Source organism: Tiliqua scincoides, chromosome 2 (assembly GCF_035046505.1).
Source record: "Tiliqua scincoides isolate rTilSci1 chromosome 2, rTilSci1.hap2, whole genome shotgun sequence".
NCBI classification, from domain to species: domain Eukaryota; kingdom Metazoa; phylum Chordata; class Lepidosauria; order Squamata; family Scincidae; genus Tiliqua; species Tiliqua scincoides.
In genome coordinates this window covers 25,084,008-25,110,267 of record NC_089822.1, presented here as the reverse complement: position 1 = coordinate 25,110,267, position 26,260 = coordinate 25,084,008, and the positions used below count along the sequence as shown (strand labels likewise).

The window sequence follows — 26,260 nt, the reverse complement described above, 5'->3', positions numbered from 1 at the left end:
ATGATGTAAGAAAGTGCTGCTTTTAACCTATGTGAAATTGAAAACCTTGGGGTCTTTGTGTATGAGAAACCATTCATGCTCTCTATAGACCAATTGAGTACTATGTCCTATTAATTCAATTTGTACAAAAGAGCAAAGAAGAACATTTCCTATTCTAGCTGGCTGCCTTGAGAGCCAAAGAAAGTCAAGTCTAAGCATCATCTTAAAACTACGTCTCATCGTGAGTGCTTCTTGGCACTTGGTGGTGGCACTGGTATACCTTAGGATTAAGCAGATGGTCAGAGCAGCTGATACCTTGAGAAGAAAATCAATTGACAGAATGCAAATTTTATGAAGATTTGATAATGTAGTTTGTTAGGTGTTCTTTGGTCCCATTTAGGTCTGAATTTTTGTAACCTGACTCACAGTTTCAGAATGGGTTACAGTACGATACTTTTAAGTAATTCATCTACATCCCTGAGAATACAGTTTAATGGGTATATTGTTTTTATTATGCACAAGTACACATTTAAATCCCGGAGCAAATGAGATGCAATGGCTCTAGGCCTAAATAACTTTCCAACAGTCTTGAGCTATGCAAGTTTTTCGGAACTTAGTTATGAAGGGAATTCTATTATCTCAAGGATAATAACAACAATATTATAGCTATAAAAACCAATACCTACTAAAACATTTAACTTTTTGTCTTTCCCTCTACGGAAAAAGAGCATTAAAATACCACATTTAACATTTGAAAACAAGAATAAATCTGTTCAATTAGTTTTAATTCACTAATTGTTCTATTAATATTTGAATGTCATGAAAGTCTCCCTTTGGTTTATAGCTTTTCAATATAGTTTGTTTTGCTTTGCAGAAAAACCAATTTTGGAGCTGAAAAAAGAGAGGCTACAAGGCAGGGGGGGGTCTCACAACCTAATGAAGATGACCTACTTTTGTGTGTGCATAACATTTATCTTCTAACATAGGAGGTTATTACAAAATAAGATTACCTGTATGATAAATCCTCTGTAATTACCCGCAAGTAGCTTATTTTTCAGGGTAAGAACATTTCTGATTTGTGGTTGCATTTAGCATACTCTGCAGATGACTAAACATATATTTAGATATCAACTCTAGACATTTTTAGTTCAAATCAATTAGACTGGGGGGGAAATCATTCCCTTCTGGCTGCCTATATTTTTCGTTTAATCCTGGTCAGTGTAAGACCTTATTACAAGTAATTTGTCATCATAAGTCTGAAGAAAAATGCTAGCCTCACAATTTTTGTCATTCTTCCCCCCCACATCCCTTCAGGCTGCAACTGTTGATGGGCTTTATGGAAATATAAATTCAATCAGCAGCTGCAAATTTCATGAGACGTCCATCTTCATGCTGAATTTGTAACTGAGTGTCAAAACAATCTGTGGATTCCTCTCTGATGAAACACGCATTGAATTGTAAATTTTTGCAATTTTCTCATGGTTGAATTTTAGGGGTTCTAAAATAGAACTAGTTCACATGTATCAGGACAGGTAATTTTTCCATTATCCCTTTGTGGCATTCAAAGAGTTAAATATTTAAAAACCTATGAACACAAATTAATCTTTTGGGAGAAAAAAATTACATTGCATTTTTATGCCATTAAGAAATAAGAACACAGAGCTTCAGTGCATTTTAAAAGCTTTTCTGATAAGCTACATATTTGATCTATTCGTGTCACTGTTCATTTTAAACAGTATTGCAATGATTAAAATCCAGAAATTTTTCGTAAAATTAAAAAAAATTCAATGGTGTCAAAACAGTCAAACATTTGAGTTGAAAAAGTTCAGTGTTAAGGAAAAATTGTTGTTGCCTCCTCCTCTTTGATATAAATCTTTTTAATTAAATGTTGGTGGAAGAGAGAATATGAAAATATAAAATTTAAATAGCTAAAAGGGTCTGCTAGCTCATAATTTAACTGTTCATGTTTCTCCTGAGTGCTTCTAAAAGATGACAATTTTCTATTCAAGCTACTATTTCTTACAATAATTTAAAGAAAATGTGCAAGAAACAGAGTATATTACATCAAGTGAAATATTTTATTTCAGAATTGAATGTCTCTCTTCCTCAAAGGATATTAAATCCATAATATGCAGAGTACTATTCGCCTTCATTCTTATTACTTTTTCCTCTAGCAGCTGTGTGTGCTGTCATTTTTTTCTCCAACAACTCTGACACTACTCACTGGAACACATACCCCACTTGAGCACACCCACTCACACACTTTTTTTACTTTTCAGTTTTATTCCACAAACCAAAGAGGTAACTGCTAAGGTGGGATAAAAGATGACGATCTGTGAATTTTTTTTGCGACCATATGGATAGAGTCTATTTTCAGATAATCCCATTTTCAGATATTGAGGAAACTGGAGGAGTTCTACTCTCAGTAAGATGATTCAAAAGGTTGGTGCCACAATGAGAAAACCCTACCCTGGGTAGCCACCCATTACACTTCAGTCATTAGGGCAGGGCACAACATGGAGCGGCCTCCATAGCTGAAAGGAGAGACTTGAAGAATGGACATGCAGGAGAAAGAGATCCTTATGATATCTTAAGGCAGTGCTTCCCAAACTTGCTGGGCATGTGGTGCCCTGCTCCTGCTACCACTGGTCTTGAAACTCGTGAGTGCCAATGACGTCATCATGTTGTGTGTCGTATCACTGGCTCTCGACAACACTCAACATTATGATGTCATTGACACTCACTTCTGGGTCACACCTGGAAAAACCACCTAAAAGCACAAAACCACTCAGGGAGCATGGGTGGACCCACACCGCACTGAGCACTAAGCGGAGAAGAGTCTCTGCGTTGTGATCTCTTGTACTCGTGCTCCTGAGCGGCTTGGACAGCATACAGGCCGCGATGCCTCTGGAGACTCGTTGCAATGCCCAATTTGGGAACCTCTGCCATGATCCCCACTGACCCACTACTGTGAGTTGAAAAAATCCTGATTCCTTGAACAACTCTACCTTTGCTCCCTGCATGCATGAAACTCTCTCCTAAATATGTATGTGGTACTACATTACCTCTCCTTCAAACCCCTCCTCAAAATTCACTTATTTTGTATGGCGTTTAGTAAATCCCCTTAAACTTCATTCTCAATCACTGATTTTTTGAAAGCCACTCTGAATGCCCGCTTGGGAGATAAAGCAAAATATAAACTTGTAAACAAACAAACCATGAGTATGCTTGAAATCTATATAACTGTATTTGCCTGCATTCTTCCCTTCCTACCTATGTGTTTCTCCCATCCATTTCATATCTTAGAATGGGGCTTAAGACCCATCGCTTTTGTCTAAATAACTGTTAAAGTACCATGTATACCAATGGCATTGTGCAAACAAGCACTATTCATCTCTCATAAAGACCATAAGAACATCAGCTATTCAGGGTTTAACAATGACAGCAACAGATGATTCAATAGCCGAGCACATTTTTAGGGTCTGACCCCACTCTCTCAGTCCTAGGGAATACAAAGATTCCAACTAAAAATTATCATGTTCTTCACATTTATCTCATTCCATTGTGTTGATTGTAAGAGCCACATGGAAAGAGGCCTCAGGAGATTCTACTCCACTTCTAGTTCTGCTAATAGCTGTATATGAAGTAATGGACTAGTTACTTTAAAGTAGCTACCTTTTAAAAAGGTGAAAAAGGCTTCTATACCTCACAGAAATTTTGAAATGATACCTCGAGTATTGTAAGCAAGATGCTCAGCATTGGCTTCCACACAGAGATGTATTCTTTTAACCAAATTTGAACATTAAAAACAGTTTTAGAGAAAGTTGAAAAGGCATTAAACTAGACATATTAGCAAAAAATATTAAAATTAACCATTTAACCAAAGCCCAGTCCATAACTTCTTTTTTAAAGCCATTTCTGCCCAACGTTACATATACGTAACACGGATCAAATGTGTACACCTGTGGGCTGGGCAGAAATTAGTTAAGCATTTAAATCACTCAATCATTCAAAGACTTGAATTCCAGTAATTACCTCCGAAACTTGAGGAAATATAAGCGTTTAATAATTTACATATTGGGGGGAGGTATAACATGTATATACAGGTGTCTGAGGACACTCACAGCATAGGGGGGATAAATAACAATAGAATAAAAAAGTATTAAATATAATAAATCATATTACATTAGTTCATTATTTGTTTTCTGAAAGCAAATCAATACTGGCATTTCCTTCATTGCCATCACACAAATGCTACCACGTCCGCCTGAAACTGATGCAAGGGATCTCTCCATGGTATTTTATATACAGGTGCCCTCCCCCCATATTCATGGTTTCACTTATCAGTGATGCTCAAAACCTCCTGAAGAGAGAAGGCGAGCCATGTGTGCGACTGGGGGATTTGAATAGGGTTCGCTGCTATCCATGGTAGCAGCAGGAACCCATCCCCCACGGGTACATGGGGACGCCTCTACTTTTCTATCCAAGCCATCTCCTCTGAATTTTTAATTCAATTTTAACAGCCAGTTCAGCACTTAATGAAATATACCAAGTTAATTATCATTCATTTACAGAGAATAGCTATAGAGCTACAACAAAACAAAAATAACCCTGGTCCCACAAATATACAACCAATAACCAAACTCCAGGTAAAGAGCTAAAAACCCAGGTCTGCCAAGCTGCACAAAGAGGTCCACATCATCTCAATATCCATCCAGGTCATATACAAAGCCAACGTCCCTCTTTTCCATCAAATCTACAAAAATTCAACTTCTTCTCCCTGTTAAAAATAGTAACACTATGAGAAGCGCTCATTCAAAGTGCTCATTCAAGCTGGAATTCACATGACAGAAAAGTCATCCCCAAGCACCCAACTGCTTCCTTGTTGCCCATTTTGCATGTTTGGAAGTATGCTTTGCACTGCCCATTAGCATTCACACCAGACTTTCTAAGCCAGTGCTGTGGCATATTCAGGAATATAAAGTTAGAAGAAGCAGGGCCATCATCCCCCCCCCCCCAAATTAGAAACTTGCTTGCAGACTTCAGAATTCTATTCCTGGAGAAAACACTGACAGCTAATGTTATCTGAACAAAAATGAAATTACATATGCTACAAAGACTAGAAATATGAATATCAGACATTCTTGGCAGCAATGTGTGCCTTCGCACAGATTTGAATCTGGCTTTATAACACATTCCCTTCTCGAAGGTGAACCTAATGCAGATGTCATAACTACTTTGTGCATGAAGCCACTGTGCATGCACAAAGCACACCTGCCTTCTCATCTAATATTACTTTCCCACTGCCACATCTTAAGAGCCCTCACACACCATTTTTCTCCTTAAGTGTGAATTCACTGAATGCTGTGCAACATTTCCTTCAGGGTTTCTTAATAGCTGCCCTATAGCTAGACTCACTTGTTCATCTGACTGACTCCCAGTCGTGGGTATGGATACTGTTTTCACCTTATTGATTAAGAATCTGTAAATATATTTAATGCATCAAAAGTCCTTTCAATATTGTTCCCCTCTTTCATTTCCAATAGTACTGCATGTTTCTTTATATTATGCTTGTCATTTTCAAGGGTCCTTCACAGCTCTTCACTTACTTTTAACAAGAATCACTCAACTCAGTTGAATAAGTCCAGGGCTCAACATTTTACATTTCCTTTTTTTCCCCCACCCTTCAAATTTATCTCTATATTTGAGTCCCATTTCCTTTATTGTTCCTTGCATTCATCAACATTCTAGGGATCATTTTGCACATTCACTTTCTAACAGCAAGTGAATTGTTCCAGCATACACAGTAGCCACAAAAGCACCAAGAAAATACTGTGCACACTGGAATTGCCAAGCTGTGTTCTAAAGGTCATTTCTCTGCAATGTCAAAAGAGATCATCTCCATCAGAAACTACTGTACATCAGTTTCACTAAGGGCACTTTGATATTTTCAAGCAACTTATCAGGACTACCCCTTTAGCTACTACATTTCGACTAAAAGGTTCACCTCTTCTCATGCAGAACACATTCTAAACTTCAGCTTCTGAGAGGAGAAAACGATGGGTGTGGGGAGCACAAGTGTCTGCAGGGCTCCCCGAAGCTGAAGAAGTGAAAGTGGAGCAATTGCGCTCCACTTCTGGTTTCGCTCCACTTTCACTTCTTCAGCCTCAGAGAGCCCTGCAGACGGTCGCACAGGGCTCCCCACACTCCCGAGAGGCTGCAGGAGGCTCTGGTAAGTACAACCAAGCCCCTGCAGCCCCCTGAGCAGCACGATCCTAGGGATTGCGTTGCTGCCTTCCCCCTGCTCCCACTGCCTCCAGCGCCACCCCTGCAAGGACTGACAGCAGTTTTCAAACTGCCTGAGAGTTTGAAAACCGCTGACATATACCATGCCTGAACACGCATATGACTTTATGAACATATTCAATAAGGGCAATCAGTAAACAAGTCTTACAGTGCAATCCTTACTTAGAAGTAATCCCCATTGGGTTCAATGGATTGCTCTCAGGAAAATTTGTATAGAATTGCAGCATATAGAAATGCATAACTTGCAAGTTTTGAAGAAAGCACATCTTAGAAGGGATGTTCCCTCCTGTGTAAAAGTGTAGGGAAAATGCCTTTAGCACAGTGTATACCTGCAGTTTTTACAAGAATATATGTTACTTTAAAAAAAAATGCTGGATTAATTGGGGGGATGCCTTTTTAGTCAATTAAAAACATCATATTGTATAACCATAAATGTTGTAGCCTCATATTCAATGTGTATTGCACAGATATTTAAAACTGTACATTTTGTTTCTGACAGTATACCAACTAAGAGTAAAAGAAATACAGTATTTAACATGGGGAGGATGTCTATCTTTGAGTGAGAGGTCTTATCAGCTAGCTAATAAGCATTATTGATTGCTATTGTTTTAGGACTAGGAAAAGACAAACAGGCCATCTACGGAATATTTGACAGCTATCCATGATTTGTGAGGCCACCAAGATGCTGTAGAAAAAGATAGAGGGGAAAAAATAGGATTAAAAGGACCTATCATTTTAGGCTATTTATACAGGATTTTTTCCCTCTTGTTCAATTGCTCCAAAAGCATGCAGGAAGGGGGAGGAAAAGACAGATTAAGCTGTCAATTCAAGATATGATAATGCACTTCTGAGCTAAAACTTTCCTCTGATGGCTGAACAGATGGAATACTTTTGCTCCTTTTTTTAAAGTGGACCAACACCTAAATGCAGCTATCCCTAGTTGTAAAGGGAACACTTTGCAGATCAGAATAAAAAGCTCAACATAAAATCACAGTGAATAAAATTAATGACCATTAATGATTATACAAATGAACAGTTATTATATAAATAAACTTCTGATAAAGTAATAAGTATTTGGTACACAAGATATTGCAGATAAACCACCCATGGCATCATGAAAATGAGCTGCCAGAATGTTCTGAATTCATTTGTTTTAGGTACCTAATAAAAATCATATTTACTGTATCAGAGACTGAAATAGAGAAACTTATTATCACATACTCACAACCAGGTTTACTATGTAAAATACGACCACTTCTACACAGAATGATTTTGTTCTGGAAATCTCATTTGTTAGTTCCATGAATGAATTCTGATGTAGACTTTTATTAGCTCTAGATCTGCCTAGCATAACATCTCTACTTTGTTCAGAAAGCACGAATTAAACAGTATTCACGATATTTATCTACAATAATGTATCCTTGGAAACTTCTGGCAGAAGTATATTATATTCACCATCATCATAAACTTCAAAGCCATTATTCTAAAAAAAATCATCTGTTATTTAATTCGTTTTTATTTATATACCGTTTGTCAACAAAAAAGTTCACAAGTATTATTCATTTCTTCTTCAACCCACTGCAAACACAATGCACCCAAACTCTAACTATACCTGAAGTATTAGAAGCGGCATAAAGAATCAGACCTTTCCTCAGCACTTCCCCTCTCATGTACAAATTCCTTCCTGCTTTCTTAGATGACCCTAAAAATTACATCAAGCTTAACCACAATTTCCTGAGACAAGAACAAGCCAGTGAGAATTGTGGGCTCTTGTGCTCCTCTGACCCCTCTCATTCTCTTCTGTGCACAAAAGGATGAGAATGAACTCTTTTGCTTTCAGTTTCAACCAAACCACAATTCAATACATTATGTACAAACCTGGTAAGCTGCAGATTAGTTCAAACCACAATTAGGTAATAACCAAGATCTAAAACTATGATTTGATCCTTGTTTGTTTTTCTTAACTGTGATTTGAACTAAGCCATAGTTCACCATCTATACATAATGTGGAATTGTAGCTTAGCTGAAACCAAAGATAAAGCTTTTGCCCAACAGACTGTAAATGTGGAGGAGCCAGAGATGTTATCGTGTGTCATTGTATTCTCATTTTATTTTACATGTAAGGGTAAAACTAGAGAATTATCAGTTGTGGAAAAGTGAATTACCACCAAAGTGGTATACAACAGAAATACATGCTACTTATGTGTTTTGGTATACTATAATCTTTTTGTTCTGGCATGCTGTTGTTTGTTGAAGATTTATGACTACTACTGTCCCCACCATCCTCTTATTTTAATACTGTCACTTCGGAAATTTTCCAATTGTGATTTCCAATTGTGAAAACTGATGTATCAGTTTTCAAGTTGTTTTAATTGCTGCTGTTTCTATTGTGAGTTTATCATCCTTTTTAAGGGTTAATTGATCCTTTTTAAGGCCACCCTGAGTGCCATCCTATAGCAGAAAGGCAGGGTAAAGATTCCTAAAATAAATAAAATTGTGCTCATGCCATAAAGTTCCACTCCATAATTCGCTGTTGTTAGAAAGCTAATGATTTTCCTGTCTTGCTTGAGAACAAAATTTAAAAATATCAGTTTTACATAGTACATGTGAAACATTGATCTTCACTTCTTGCTACCTTAAAAATTACTTTAGGCCACTTTCTATTTTTACTTAAAGTGCTAGTCAGTTGCTCCTTTCATTACAAATGTTGTGTTCTTTTAAGTGTAAGAGAATAGGGATTTAAGAATTGTTTCTACTGTTTTCCCTGATTCCCATCAATGGCATCTGAATTACAAAAAGCGCCATTTGGCAAGCACTTAAAGCTACATTTGAGTTTTGAAATAATTTATTTAAAACCTCTGAATAGTAAACACAGCTCATTAATACTAGCTGCAGTGTGCCATTTTTGCAACAGATTATGCATGCATTCCAGAACCATTTTGAAATCCTGTCCCTGCTAACAGACCATAGCAAGATAAGATTTACATCCAGCATATCCTATCACATTTCAAGGAATCCCTTGGGCCAATAAAACAAAGAAATCCACCATGTTACTATGTGCAGTATCCATGGCAAAACATTCTCAGCAACTGAACACAGCATCAGTTGTATAGATGTCCATGAAACTTACATGAAGTGTCTAACCAGAAATGCATCACTCAATTTCACTACAAGAGCTAGAATTTCATTTCCAAAAACCTACCATGCTACAAAAGACAGGCAAATCCAAGAAAAACACCATTATTTACACCCAGAACCAATTCTTCCTTTTTATACCAAGCACTTCATGTCTCTAAAGCTGAGCAGGAGACATAGGGAAACAAGATCATCACCTGCTTCCATGCCTGCACTAGCAATTTGCCCTCTTGTGTTTATGTGGTCCAAGTGCACACTACACTCTCACTTCTCAATTCTATTTGTTGCTCTGCTACTTCATATATTGCATCAGTAATGGCAACAGAGGCTGCTGGGCTTAACCATTACGAAAAAAGCTACCAACAGTAAATTCCTAAAGCAATTCCACTCAAAAATGAAATGATTAATTTTGGATCTTAATATTAACTTGAATGGTTAATCAACTGGTAAAGTCAAATTAGAACAATTATCCAGAATGAAAACCACTTTATGGTTAATCAGCTGGTAAAGTTAGATTAGAACAATTATCCAGAATGGAAATCACATTATGTTGCAGTAATACAGTTTTGGAGACTAGAAATGCGGTGTATAAGAACACTTATATTACCTGGTACAATCCTATATAGACTTGCCTGACAGTAAGCCCTACTGAACTTAGTAGGACTTACTTCTGAGTAGATATGCATATTAAGCCATTTCTGCCCAACGTTGCACACACACAACAGGGATCAAATGTGTACACCTGTGGACAGAAATGGGTTAAAAGTCAAAAGTTTGAATCTGTCCCACTTTATCCTTCTGGAAACATAGAGCACATTTAGCTTACAACAGGATTTAAAAGGGACATGAATTTCAGAATCCAGAGGCAGATTACTGGTAACACAGAAGGGCTGAATGCCTAACAGGTGCTGCTCATACACTGTAGCAGTGTTTCTTAAACTGTGGGTCGGGACCCACTAGGTGGGTCATGAGCCAATTTCATGTGCATCCCCATTCATTTCAATATTTTATTATTAATATATTAGACTTGATAGTACCCTGGTATGTGACTGCATTAGGGGAAATGTTACACATCTGTACATTTAACAGGCTACATGCATATGCTTTGAACAATGATAATCAATGGATTTACTCCTGGGTACATGTGGGTAGGACTGCAGCCTAGGATTGTTAAAAATTTTCCTGCCTGATGTCACTTCCTGTCATGACATCACTTCCAGTGGGTCTTGACAGATTCTCATCCTAAAAAGTGGATCTCGGTGCTAAAAGTTTGAGAACCACTAGTACACAGGCTTTCTACACACCCCTTATCACTTAAAAAAAATAATAACCATCTTATCTCACCTTGCAAGAACTGTAAGACTTTGAAACAAATTTCATCGGAATTTGGATCACATGCAGTCAGCAGGATTCTTTGACACTAATCTGCTAAAATATTGATGGCAGCCCCATCTATCTCAACATCCTGTTCTTCCTTCACCGAAGTATAGCATGTGGCCCCATCACTGACAAGGCTTTTTTCAACAATTCTACATACTAAGGTGAAACTGCTAGTTCTTATTGCACTCTAAAGACAGAAACATACAAGGAATAAACAGTGCCAATAAATAATTCTCAAGAAGTCAAAAGAATTACATCAAGCTGATTTAACAGCTATTAGCAGATTTGTCAATTTTGGGGGAAAGAGTACATTAGAACTAAACCGAACAGGAGGGCAACTTGAAATGATTAAAAGCCAACAGGAAGAGCGATCAGAAATATTGGAACTCTTAAGACAAGAAATATTTCCATCAAGAAGAATCCAACAAAACTGTCAGCTTGTTTTGACCCAGGAATAAGTTATCAAAATTTGTTAGGCATCAGAGTTAACAGTATATCAAAATGAGTGATGGCAGCTCTTACACTAAGAGCTATTTTTAAGGCTGTCTGCAAGTTCCTGAGAGAGTGATGCGAGGCAGTTTTTGTTCCCAATTTTGAATTTTAATAGCTGCCATGACTACAGTTTTACTCCCCCCCAATTAAAAAAAAGAAAGAAACAGACTGAAGAACAAGGAGCCTTGCTTCAGAAAGGAACCATTTTCCAGTTCTTACTCAAGCCGGCCTCGAGATGAATTTTAAAAAAATATTTAGGCATAATGCCTAACACCTTTTCTCACTAGAGTCCACAAAGAACAGAATTCTACAGAGAGAGGGATGCAATATTAGTACTCTGTGCCATTACAGTTTTCCACTAAGGCAGGGTTCTTAAATTGTTCTTCGTAAAGTCTCCCTAATGAAGGAAACAAAAGAGAAGAGTCCAGGTCTTCAAGACAGTAAATGATCAAATGGCTTACAGGTAAAACAAGGGCAGCAGGTGAAAGGGAAGAGAAAAGGGAAGAAAGACATCTGGGAAGCAGGGATTACAGAAAGTTTTGGGTCTGTGGGGGGGGGAGATGCTACTGAGCCGTGGGAGCTGGGCGACTGCCCCACGCTGGGCTAGCACCGGCTGGTGCTGGGCTAGCACTGGCGGGAGCCTGGCAGTGAGCCCTGCAAACATTCCATGGTTGGCTGCATGGCTCCGTGCCACCAACCACAGGATTGGGCTCAGAGGCACCTCATTTCTTGATCTGGGGAAATTATTTCTTTACTGTATTTCTATCCCAACTTTCTCCCCGGAGGGGATTCAAGGCAACCCAAATTAGAAGTGTTTGCACAAGATCTATTAGAGCACAATCCTATGCACTCTTTGGGTTGGTACAAGTTCCTTGCACTGGTCTGGGAGTGTCACAAAAACGTTCTCATTGTAAGTCGGGGAAGCTGGTGCAAGGATGTGCACCAGCCTCTACGTGCCAGAACCTTGGCAACGATGGATAAGTTCACACCGGCCGAGTCAGGCCGGTGCAGAGGGAGGAGGCAGGGGGAGGGCGGAACTGGGTGTTCCAGTGCAGGAGAGGGCAAGTGGCAAATGGACCAGTGAATGGGCCGGGTCCTGGAGGGGGGTGGAGACAGGATCTGGCATTTGGGCTGGATCCTAATCTCCCTCCTGGGCGACCAGCACAGAACTGGAATGTTCAGATCTGCGCCACCTCTTTAAGCGGCATTGATCTGAGTAGCCCCATTGGAACTGCTACCATGTTACCCAGGGTAAGGCGAATTAATCCCCTTCCTGGGCTGAGCTACAGCCACCCCCAACCCTGAGCTGTATAGAGCAGAGGCCCACCAGTCTACCTGTTCCAGTGCAGGTTAGGACTAGACTGCCCATATCTTAATGCTTTTGGTTATTTTGAAATAGACATATTCATGCTTAATCAGAAACAAAAATTTCTGTGTGGTATCATTATAGCGAAGTCATTGAAGAAAAGAAGGAAGTTGGTACAGAAAACCACTGTGGGAAGGAGTGAGCTAACAACATGACAAGAAGGAAGCTACATTTAACAACATGAAAAAGCCAGTATAGTAAACCAGGGGTGTCAAACATAAGGCCTGTGGGCAGGATGCCAAACTTTCAGCAATGCTGCTTCTGCTTGAAATGTCACTTCTCAGAGCACTCTCCGCTGCAAAGCTGTGAAGTGATGCCTCAGCAGAAGTGGCATGTCTGAAAGAGTGGCCCATGTTACAATTGGGCTTTCTCATGTCTTGAAAATATGAGCAAGATCTGCACATTTTCTCTTCTATCATTTGCAACTAATACGTTTCTAATAAGTGAGAGCAAAGTGCTTATTTCTGGTCATCATCTGCTTAATTACATCACTTCCTGCTTTAATGATGTCACTTCTGGCCCTCAGCAAGCGCCATGAATGCTACTCAGCTCACTCTATCAGTTTGACACCCCTGTAGTAAATGTTGCAATATCTGGCATTTAATGATCCAGAAAGCTCTATTAACTGATTCAGCGAGCTCACCATCCTCAACTCCTAGTTTGCTGCAGATGCAACTGAGGGATATGGAAGTTGCTCAGGAGCATTCTGAGGGCCCCCAGTAGTGAAACTGACAGCATCCCCTTGCTACGGCAACGCTACTCAGGAGTTGGCTGGGAACGTGGGAGCCTCTGGTGGCTTGGCAAAAACCACATACTACATTTAGCTATAATGTTCTAATAGCTGGAAAATTATGGTATCCAGCAACCCTTTGGTCCCAGAGATGTTGGATATCACAACTTTTACTGTTCAATAAAGAGGTGGAACATAAGCACTTGAGAAAAATCTACTTTCAGAATTCTATGTAAACAAATATGTTAAAGAACACTGTAGACCAGTATCCATACTGTTTTACTACATTATAAAATGCTTAATAATTTTAAAACTATAATGGTGACAATGAAACTATGATTCCCAAATGACCTCAGGAAAGGCTGAGGTCTTTATGTACTTAATGCTGCTTAAGCAGATTAGTGGACAACCACATCCTGGTATATCATGCATAGTTCCTTGGGTACACTAAAGTTAGTGTGTCAATAGTTTTTAGTGCCTTTGTGCATGAGATTTTTTCCCCCTTAAATTAAAACAATGTAAGGGAACGACATTATAAATTGCTTTACATTTTTCCAGGTATTATTCTAGTAAAAGTAATTTCCACATAAAGCTTTCAATTTATTTGAAAATCACATTTAAATCACACTTGATTCAATTTTTTTTTTACTAATCCAATGTTTCAGTTCAAGTACTTGTAACAAGACATAAAATGAACAAGGAGTGCTTTCTAAATGCCTGGTAAGGAAATACAGCAGGATATACATTTGTAAATAAATAAAATTTTGTTGGCTAAATATAAAACAACATGATATTGGAAGTTCTTCTGAAAAATTTTCTAGATTGTTACAGACTCTTGCATTACTACATTTAGGAGAGATAGAAAGTGGTCCACCAATGAAGACTGCTAATCATGACACAACCAAGAACAGCCTGATAGAGAGAATGAAAGAAAATGTTTGCTCCCTACATCTCATTTGGCAGACATCACTCCTCAACATTCTTCTCCTCTTATTTAGCTGTTGGATACTTAAGATTTCATGAAAACAATGGTCCAATCCAAAAAGGTTGATGTTGTGTTATCATCTGCATACTAAGGCTTTTTTAAAAAAAAATGTACAGCTGTTTGAGAAATACAGAACAGTTTTTACAAAGGGCACTACCTATCCAATGTGTAGAACACTAGTGCAATCTGTGTGTATTAACACAGCTTCATTTCTAGATAGCTCCTATTAAACGTGCAGAAGGAATAGAGCAGAATGTGCAACCCACCCATCACCAAATTTATTTGCTTGAAGAAAGTCAGGGCTTAGTGACAATCTACAATTTTCTGAAGCAGCACTGCCTCCTTCTGGGTATATGCGAAGTGTACACTTGCACATTTCAATTAAGGATACAATAAGTCTCCTACTCTCCCCCCCCCAAAAGTACACCAATTTATATCTTGCTTTTTTGTCCACTATCTGAAGATGCAAGCAGCTAACACTCTTACAACAGAAACATAAAAACAATGTCATAAAAACCAGAAATAATAAAGTTACATAAAGCATAATGAAAATATGGCAGCAGTCCTATATGCACTTATCTGAGAGTAAGTCCCATTGAATGCAATGGTACTTACTTTTGAGTAAGCATGCATAGGATTGCACGGGGGGGGGGAGAGGAGATGACAGTGTTTGATCAAGCCTGGGCAATGGATGGCCTGAGTAGCTCTTTAAAAATATGCAGCCTCATAACTGAAAAACCTTCCCCAAGTAGATGACACTTTTACAGTCAGATCTAGCCTTCTTTGATCAAGTAGCCGCTTACTCATACCACATTCATTCCAACTAGTTTCAGAGGCGAAAGCAACAGCATCATGACAGGTTGTAGGTCAATTCTCATGATTTTCTGTACATAAAGAAAAAGTCAGCTTGCAACTGACTTTCAGTCACATCAGAACATGCCAAGATAACCACTTATCTGCATACTTCAAACCTTAATTGCCTTTTCATAGATCATGCCCAGAACTCCAGAAACCATGTTCAAAAAGAGTGCCACTAGCTGATTCAGGCTCAGTTTGGCTTATGGCAGCAGAATATACAAGGGGCCTGACACAGTTCAGTTTCTCTCCTACAGCTGAGAAGAACTCAGTGGTGAAGCACCTGCCAATCAGTACAGCTGATATGGATCAATGACATGAATCAGGATAAGGCACCTTCAGGCTGAAACTGATGCTTTGGGCTACAGGGAACTTGCCACACAAATGCTGAAACCTGTAAAAAACAATGAATATGAAAAGAAAACTAGTTTACTTCTGCTGGATGAGAGCGTTTTGTTTTTAACATCCACACAAAAGGACAGTAATTATACTTTCCTATCAAGTCCAGTGAGAAACTGGTCTGAGTGATGTGGATCCACACAGATAAAAATTACACTGCTTAGATAACTGCAAACTCCTGCAAGCTCTTACATATCTCAAATCTGCAGATTTCATTGTGTGCATGGTCACAGTTTCATTACCTCTCTTCCATGCCTGAACACCCCCCCCCCTTTTCCTGCTGGTTGTCCCACCAACATTATCATTGTTAATTCTTCCTCCTCTTAAGGCAGTACAGTATTGTGGCAACTCTGAGAAATACTGCAGCTTGACTTTTTACAGACCCAAAATCACTCAGGTTTGAACAACAGGTTGTGCCACCTACCGTATTCATACCCAGTAACCCGTTAGAGAGAAGTTGGTTTTGTTGGAGTTGGTGCAACTCTGTCTGCTGTCCAGAGGGGGCAGAATGCTGTCCAGAAGGGGTCAAGCTATGACCCAGTGAATCTGACCTTTCTACCTGTTCTCTCTGTGATCCTCATGGGGTGTGGCCCTAAACCTTTATCCTTCCCTTCTCCTCTGAGCACCTCCCTCTTGTCCTCTGACCACCGACCTGTTAAGATGGCGCACACCAGGGATCTGATGCCCAGGCCATCTTGAGCACAAGGCATGCAGGGCGAGGCAGCTCTAGGGCCTTGCTATCTCTAAGTAATAGCTGAACCTCTGATCCTAATCAGATGCTGTAAATATACACTCAATGGAACTGTAAGTAAATAACTTTTTTTTTTTTTTGGCAACTTTAACAAGCCATTGTCTGTCTTTTTTTTCATTGAATAGCAGTCAGCCGGTGAGGGAGGTTCCCTGGGGTGATATCCAAAAGAGGGGGTCTGCTGCTTAAGCTACTCTGCATCCCCCCAAAGAGGAAACTATTTTTAATTTCCTCCAACAGGTTTAAAGTGCTTAAAAGGTTTGAGCAGACTAATGCAGTATTACCATTCTCTTTAGGAAGGAGTTAAAAAAAGAGGCTACAAACTACTAGAGCTGAAACAAGATCTGTACAGTGATCAGTATGCCCTCTGCTGGTTCTTTTAGAGGGTTTCCCAAAAACTTACAAAAAAACACAATTATGCAGAACTACAGTCCTGTTGTACATTACAACAAGTAATTAAAATGAAATATAAAATCAGAATAAAACAGACATTTGCAAACTTTCAACTACTATTTAAAATGCACACTGCCAGAATAGATAAAGCACATATACTGCTAATATAAACCCCTGCTAATATAATATAAACTGATAAACCCCTGCTAATTGGGTAAGAGGCACTTTTTCAAGTGGGTGCTCCTTTTTTTAGCAGGGGGAGAGTAACTGGCCCACCTCACCCCAGCACTGTCTGTTTTAGTGGCTGTCTGCTGGTATTCTTTTTGCATCTTTTTAGATTGTGAGCCCTTTTGGGACAGGGAGCCATTTAGTTATTTGATTTTTCTCTGTAAACCGCTTTGTGAACATTTAGTTGAAAAGCGGTATATAAATACTGTTATTATTATTATTTATTATTACTGTGAAAACTACACCACTAAGGTCCAAATCCTAACCAACTTTTCAGCACTGATATAGCTGTGCCAATGGGGCATGTGCTGCATCCTGCAGTTGGATGGCAGTCATGGAGATTTCCTCAAGGTAAGACAATGTGTGTTCATTTACCTCAGAGCTGCATTGCCCTTACCTCGGTGCTGGAAGTTGGTTAGGATCATGTCCTAACTTGTTCAACTGATGACCTAGTGATTCCATCAAAACTCTATTTAGGGCCGAGATGAGGAAACTACAGATTGGAGGGTTTATGTGAGGAAGGGTTTATGTGATGTGGATGATGCAAAGGAGCAGTACAGTCTGGTCAGGAACACTATGACTAGGGGTGCCAGGTGCATCTCAAACATATCCTTATATGTCTTGTCAAATTCAGAGACATTGTACAAGATGCATTTGAAGGACAGCTACGATGTTTTAACCTCTGCCTTCTGGTTCATGACATGTTTCCTCTTGCACCAGCAGGCACTCCACTCCTGTTGCACCTCTCACCACAAGGCACTGCAGATTCTGTTGGAAGAACTTCAGCAGGATGCCATGACAATGGCAATGACTGTTGGACTATAGTCTCTGGAAATCAGTTGGCACTGCTCAGTCTAGGTACTTAGATGTAGCCAGTCAGTGAGTGAAGAACAGAGTGCTAAGTGAGCAAACTGTGGCATTGGGGGGGAGGGCGCGAGGGCGGCGGCAGGATCATGGTGTTTCCACTGATATTTGCATAATGGCTGAAAACCATGTTCATCTGGGCCAATGGGAAATATGACCTCAGCCCACTCCCACCTGATTTTCCAAAGTGTCCTGGTTAGAAGTGACTACTATCAAGACAGTAAGAAGGTGTACACAAGACTGCCAAGGAGCATAGATATGCAGGAGTTCTCTGCCTGGTCCTTTCAACAGTGAAGTTAGTGGTTCACTAGGGATGTGACGAAATCCACCAGAGTCCAGGCAAACTGGTTGGAGGTGGCTATAGATCTCTGGGTGGAGCCTCTACTCAGCCAAGTTGAAATTCAGTTCCTGTGCCACCCTCTCAGTGGTCACTCATGTTATTGTGACTGTTGTCAGGCTTTTTGCTGTTAAGCAGTATTGGGGCTAAAACCAGGAAGAACCCATCTTTGTGAAGCCAATGGCTATTTGGGATCCTGCACACCTTTTGTGATAGCCTTGCTGCCTCTGGCTGGTTTACAAGCATCCTGCCCTTTTGGCAGGCACGATTTGGCTGCTTTTTGCAGACTTGAAGGTTTCCTTGGTTTACTCCTTCTCACCTCTCTCTTTGCTTCTGTAGCTGACTTAGCTTTCTGGAATCTAGCAGATAGTACTGGGTGGGGCAGTCCTGCCTCTAGAACAGACTGCATTCTCTGTAAGCAATAAGCAGATGCAGAAATATCCCTTTACATTTCTAATGTTTTTCTTCTCCCCCCTCCAAAGGTTAAAGAACATGGCAAAGAAAGATGAAGAACTTTTGCAACTCTGCTGGTTGGAGCAAGACAGGGCAGAACTGGGAGTGGCTGCCCCAAGGGACAAGGAAAAGATTCTATATCATATGATTCTATATCACATAAGATTCTATATCACATCAAGTAGGAGCAAACCACACAAGGGTACTCTTCACCACCACTACAGATTGACAAAGTCCTTCCCTTTGTCAGAGTATGAGGGAAAAGGTTAAGAGAGGAAAATGTATGGGTGGTATTTGGACTTTCATGTTAAACGATCATAGATGTGATTATGAAGGAAACCTAATAAAATGTCTTAAGCTGTTGGTGGTGTATTACATAAATAGGACACAACCAAATGCACTGTTTGTGATCCCGGATTCTGGAAAGGCTGAGGACATTTTGGTACGTATTTTAATTTGTGGCAGAACGGTGTAGCAAAGGTTCAAGCCTTCTGGAAGAAATTTGACAGCAAATGTTAAAATAAGACGATCATCTTGACCTTGATCTTGCTTTGAAATATTACATGGTTTTGATACCAAACTTCATTCTATAAGCACAAAATCTTTGTTATCTTGTTAGTAGCCACAGGAAACAGAAATTAATGGTCAGATTACAGAAACATTACCAACACCCAAAAAGAAAACAAGGTTTTTAAAGTTTTGGAATGTTATAATTGGAAGTTGACATTTTACATGAATTACTTTCCAACAAAATGGCATCTGTTAATAACTCATTTGAAAAACTCAGTTTGATTTTATTTAACTGCAAAGTACAATGTGCACACTCGTTTTGATTATGCATTCAAAGGATAATTGCAATGTAAATTACTGCAAAACATTCTTCCCCTTTTCATTTTTAAAGTTGCCATCATAAGGATGTTTTCTTTGTGTGTAGTACTGTTCTGTTCATTTGAAAATTTTCTGAATAAAATGGTTTTGAAACACACCATTTATAGTACTTTTTAGAGGATATACACTGGATATTAAATGTCTAGCATGTTTTATGCTGTAGCATAATTCCTCATTATTACTATTACTAGTTCTCTTTGTATTCATAATGCCAAACAAGAACAGTTATTTCATCCTGAATATATGTTGTAATAAAATGCATAAACTGTACAAAGAACTTGCTTTGTAATTACAAAAATATGAATGGCTGGAAAATCAATATAGGCTGGCAGAGCAAGGCCAATTCATCATGTAACAAAACCATGGTGAAACTCTGTCAGTATGTTACCCAGTAAAAAACAAACACATTACACAGATAAATCTACCCTTTTTAGTGAAACACTTGACTGAGATACTAAAAATGAGTCATCAATCACAGTTGCTTAAGTGTCCAATCCCACCCTCCAGCTCATCCAGTTTCAAGAGTGGCCAACTCAGAAGTCATCTCAGAGTAAATGACTTGGGCTGAATGTTTCTCACGGGACAAGCGTGTTGAAATTGTACTATTTAATCACTGTCAAACTAATCTTTTAACAAGTTTAACCTGCTGAAAAATCTGAGAATATGCAACAGAATAGATATACTTGAGAAAAACTGCTGATTACAGCTGATACAAGCGACACTCCAGATGTAGCACCATTCACACATCACACAAACCTATAAATTCAGGTTTATAACAAACCAAGGGTAAACCCAAAAGGAAACTATAACCAAACACAGCTCCCTAGCAGGTGTACCATACCGTAGTAGGTATCCTTCCTACATTTAGTGGATTGCAGCCAAAGGAAGTTAACATGACAAAACACCATGGAAGACAATGAGACAAGTTAGTCATGGCTAACAAAAGTCCCATTAATTTCAATGGCAAACAGTCTCAATTTTCTTTGGATACAACCCTTATTTCACATGTTTATGTAGACACAAGCATCCTTCCCTGCCCTCTCCTCTCCACTGCAGTTCCTTTAGTTCCTCTTCCCCCACAAGCCACACCAAAGGGTTGGGAGACCTTTCGTAACTGTGTGGGATATGGAATCCAAAAGAGGTAACTGTAAAGGTATAAAGGAAGCCAGAAAGGTGTAGTACCTCGTGAATAGTACACACAGACCCTGTTCAATACTTCTCTTCCTTTACAAGAAAAACTGATAGTGAATAGCTGCCACCATCCAATGCTAAGGAGCCTGGACAGAGTGAGAGACTACCTTGGAAAAAGCCCCTCTTCTAGGAAAACATGGAGTTACAAAACCCTAAGAATATTCCTTAAAGATCCAACAGTAAACCATAGCTGAACATGGATGGTGAGAGAGACATGGCACTCTCACTTTCTCCTGAGTGAAGAATCAAAGACACATTAGAACTATAGGTTTACTCAAAGGGGTTACAAGACTTTGGAACCTCAGAAGAGATAACTGAGGGAGTTAAGGCAAAGACTTAATGGAAAGGGATTCACAAGTAAACTGAAAATAAATCAATCCTATGCAAATAAAATAGATACAGTCCCTATCTAATGTTGCTCACACACTCTAGATTCTGGTCTGTTCATCCCAAGGCATGGGCAAACCCCACACTGTCTATCTGATGCTCCAACACTGAACTAAGCCAACCATACATGGGGAGTGGATGCACACAGCACTTCTGGGTTTTTGTAGCCAGGGGACATAAACCTTTTTTTCTCTGAGAGATTTATCATTTGGCATTTTCCACTTCTGGACATCAGGTGAGCTTCAGGGTGCAATGCGCAGGCTCATGGTTAAGTTTCTTTGGGTATCAGTCATTGGGAAAATGCTTGGAAAAGATGCCAAACAAAGGATAACAGTGATTTGTATTAGAAACACAAAGGGCGCAATCCTAACCCCTTATGTCAGTGCTTTCCAGCACTGACATAAGGGAACAAACATTCCCTTACTTTGAGGAGGCCTCAGTGAGTGACACCCAACTGCAGGATGCAGCACATGTGCTATTGGCACTGCTATGCCAATGCTGGAAAGCACTGACATAAGGGGATTGTGTCCAAAGTAATCTTCCTCAAAATGCTGAGACATTCTAAACTTCTAAAGCGGGGAATGAAGACTAGAACTGAGGAAAAAAAATAGGGGAAAAATTGGAAATTTTCACATCTGGGTCCTGGATAAGAATGAGGCTTTGTATTTCTTTGCAAGAGTGCAACTTCATCGTATTATTCTGACTCAAGTTTACACTACTCACTTTGTGTCTACCTTTGTTTCTCACTTTGTGAGAAACTGTGCCATTATTATTCCCAGATGCCACTGGAAGAAGAACCAACGCCTCACCCAACCAACATTAATAGGAGAGATAGGATATGAACACTGATCCAAGACAAACTTTCTGTCCACCAAACCCTGATGGCTGTTCTACTGGAGTTATGCACACGCTTTACATTTCTTAGCCAGATGAGCAGGCAGGCAGCCTGCAGCCAAGAAGACAGACTAAGAGTGAACATTAACTTCCTGCTTCCTGTTCATTTTCAGTCTCCTTTCTAGACTGCAGGCTGCCTGCTCATCTGGCTATAAGCTTTTTGCTTAGTGTTTGTTCAAGCAAGACACCTTAACATTTCGGGGGAATATAATCAACATACACAAAGGTAATAGGGCACAGAGAACCATGGGGGCATGGGGAACCACAGATAACCAGATCCAGATACCAGGGAATGCCTGTGTATCATGAAAAGAACTGAAATGTGCCTTGGCAAATTAATCCACTATATTTGATGCATCACCAGAGGCCCCACACAGCATCACTTCCTTTTCCCACCACTAAACTACAGGCGTGAACGATGCACCAGTTCACATGACAAAGGAATCCCAGACACACCCAGAAACTTTTCCAATAACTATTTATATTGTCATTATACCATTAGCTTTTAAATTACATGTTTGTTAATGACTTTTTGAACTTTTCAGAGACGTTGTATGCAAATGGTTTGATATATGAAATTAAATTGAAGCACAGAATGTAGCATACCCATTACTCTGAAAATTGTTCAAGTCACATATGTGTGCCTTTTCCAATGCAAAATGGTAGCATTCCTCTAAATGTAATCTAAAAGAAACAGATCAAAGATAGAGACCTCAAGGTGACTCAGGAGAAGGGTGTGAACATATAAAGTACCCTTCTGCTGAGTCAGGCTATTGGTCCATTAAGCTCAGTATTGTCTACAGAAGAGGTTTAAAACCTCCTTCTGCACTTGGGCCAGAGGTCTTGTCTATAAGTGGATGGCAGGTCACATCCTTCTGGCAGGTCACATCCTTCTTTATGAATTCCAGTCCCACCAGTGACAGTTTTAAAAGACTGAAAGAGAGCCTGAAGCTTTAAGATTCATCACAGTTACACTCTTCCTCTCCTCACTTTCTAACCCTCAAATTCCTAGTCTTTATATGCACATCTGTGTTGAACGGCACCAGCTCAAACTCATACCTATGTTCCATGCACTGATGATTTCCCAGGGTTCTGTTTGCCTGCTCTACACAAGCATGTGTGGGACACACTCTAGACCAGTCATTTTCAACCACTGTGCCATGGCACACTGGTGTGCTGCAAATGGTAACCCAGGTGTGCCACAGTAATTTGGGAGAGCGTCATTTATTAATAGGGCCATTGGGGGATGTGAGCCCCCCCCCATTGACAACACAGTGTGCCTTATCAATGGTCAAAAAACTGATGGTGTGCCTTGACCATTTTAGTGTCTTGCCAGTGTGCCATGAGATGAAAAAGATTGACAATCACTGCCCTAGACAATGTCTGCAGAGCAGGGGGGGCACATAATTATGCTATAGAAGGGGCCAACCATGGAAGTCAGGCGTCCAGGTGGGCCACCACAGAGCAGGCCAGTCTTGTTAACTTTGTCTCTCCTGCTGGTTCCAACCCTACAACACCTTTGGTCCTCTTACACCGGCCATGCCCCTTCAAGTCATGCTGGCAGGAAAGGTCTGTATTAGGGAAGTGGCAAAGAGATGCAACTCATACAGCACTTGCCTCAACATCACGGTGGCTGCTAATTGGCTACAGGTCATTGCCTCCCACTGTGCATCCCACCCCATTCAGTCTACACTCCCCAGCATCTGCTTGGAGCAGACCCTCCTTTTAGGACCACCACAAGCCAAGTGGATATACAGGTGTGCAACACTTAACAATGGGAATAGTTCTCCTAACCCCACTGTTATGCGATTAGGTGAACATTCAGTGCAATCTAGTGCCTTTGTTGTGTAAACAGACACTCACTGGCTGCACACATTACTGGAGACCTACTGCCTCTTCTTTGCATCAAGAGCCTCTTTGTTGTATAAACATTCTGCTGCAGGCTATGGGAGACTTAACTATCTCATTAAGAGTCTCTTTGTTGTGCTTTAACTATCATCTTATATGTGGTTTGTTGTTAAGCAGAAAGTTGTTAAGCACACACTTCTGCATTGCTTCTGGGGGCTAAGGTGGGATGGTTTCAAGTGATGGACCCAATCTGGGCCATAGGTTGCCTATCCCTGGTCTACAGTGACTAGTTCAGAGATTTTCAACCACTGAGCCGTGGCACATTGGTGTGCCATGAATCGTCTGCAGGTATGGTGCACACATTTTGGGGAGGGTTATATATTAGTAGGGCTATTGGAAGATGTGAACCTCCCCACCAGCAGTGCAGTGTACCTTGCCAAACGCTAAAAAAAAACTGATGGTATGCCTTGAAAATTTAAGCACCTTCTCAGTATGCCGTAAGATGGACAAGAAGACTGCAAATTACTGAACTAGCTGCAGCTCTCCAGAGTTTTTACCAGCTTCACATGGAGATGGCAGCGACTGAACCTGGGACTTTCTGTATTCCTGATAAAGCCTGTGCTGGGGCTGGAACATACACCTGAGCAGCCCTGGATTAACCATTTAGCAAAATAAGCATGTGCTTGGGGCAGTAGTTCTCAAACTGGGGCATCATGATGCCCCAGTCTGAGGGACCTGGGCTCTGCCCCTTTAAGAGTTGGGGAGGGGGGAAGGCAGAGACTTGATTGCCTGGATCATGCCTCTGATCAGGGAGCAGGGGCACGCTTCCATTCACCCCTGCCAACAACAGCCTCTCAGGGGTTGGAGGAGCCCAGCGTCAGCCTCAGCAAGGCTCTCCACACAGAGCAGACCCCTGCAGAAAGTGCACAACCACTTCCAGTTTTACAACTGAAAAACAGGAAGTGGTTGCAAGCCCATTCCAGAGGGGTCTGTGCTGCATGGAGAGCCTTGCTGTGGTTGGAGCTGGACTCTTCCAACCCCCGGGAGGCTGCAGCAAGCAGGGATGAATGGAAGCACACCTCTGCACCCATCCACAGCAGCATGATGCTCGGCATCACCTTCCCCCACCCCTGTCCTTTAAGCACAGACTTTCAATCACTGGCTTGGGGCATCAAGGGAGGCACCAGAGAGTTTCTTCCCAGTACTGCATTCACCAAGGACAATGGCACAAGATCAAAATACAAACAAAAAACCAGTTCACCAAAACAAACTCAGGAAAACGATGGAAGAATCAGTGAACCTAAAAATACTAAGATATGGTAAACATGTGAGGACCACATGAAAACTTTTAGAAAGGGGGAAGCACCAATAGCTTCCCCTACTCTGGGAAACTCTGAGTAGCGAAACTGCGTTTTCAGGAACCTCTCTCTATATGTATATATTGGTCTTACAGTCCAATACTATGCCTATCAACTCAGAAGCAAGTCCCAGGACAGTCAGTGGGGCTTCCTCCCAGGGCAGTGAGGACGGGATTTCAGCCTCAGAGCCCAGTCAGTGCCTGTCTCCTTAGAAGCCAGTCCCATGAGAGTCAGTGGGGCTTCCTCCCAGGGCAGTGTGGAGGAGACTGCAGCCTCAGAGCCCACCCTATGCCTTTCCACTCAGAAGCCAGTCCGCAGACAGTCAGTGGGGCTTCCTCCCAGGGCAGCGTGGACGGGACTGCAGCCTCAGAGCCCACCCTGTGCCCGTCCACTCAGTACCATGAGAGTCAGTGGGGCTTCCTCCCAGGGCGGTGTCGAGGGGACTGCAGCCTCAGAGCCCAGCCTGTGCCTGTCTACTCAGAAGTTAGTGCCGTTATGGTCAATGGGGTTTACTCTCAGGTAAGTGTGGACAGGAGTTAAGCCTTGGAGCCCCAGCCTGTCCACTCAGAAGCCAGTCCCCTGATAGGAAGTGTGGAGAGGATGCAGCCGCAGATCCACCGGGGCGCGTACGAGGAGGCGGAGGGAGAGCGGCTCACCTGCCCAGGTCTGGTGCTTGGGGATGCGGAAGTACTGGTTGCCGAGGTGGTCGACGCCCACGTGCTGCTTCTCCGGCCCCAGGAGCCTCATCCTCAGCGCCCGCAGGAGGCGCCACACGCCGCCGCCACTCATGCTGCCCCTCGGCCTCCAGGGGCCCCTCGCGGCGCTGCAGGCCCCGCCCCCTTCATGCACCAATGAGCGCACGCGCCCGGCTGTCTTAGAGGCAGGCGGTACGCGTTCCAAACGTCCGGCTGTGAGTAAGCCTCATTGACTACTGGGACTGCCTTCTGAGCAGACACGCACAGGACTGGACTCTGAGATAGTTGATGGATTACATACATGTATAATTCTTACATGTATTTTACATACACAATATGTATTTATTAT

General features: G+C 41.0%; 1 protein-coding gene across 1 annotated transcript in view; it reads right to left on the bottom strand.

Annotated features, from left to right (window-relative positions):
• Positions 1-26,050, bottom strand: part of NDUFAF2 (NADH:ubiquinone oxidoreductase complex assembly factor 2) — a 64,340-nt gene extending 38,290 nt beyond the window's left edge. Inside the window, exon 1 of the mRNA XM_066617353.1 lies at positions 25,873-26,050. Within this exon, the coding sequence (XP_066473450.1) occupies positions 25,873-26,005 (133 nt within the window). The 5' untranslated portion in view covers positions 26,006-26,050. The remainder of the gene's footprint in view (positions 1-25,872) is intronic.
• Between the last annotated feature and the right edge of the window lie 210 nt (positions 26,051-26,260).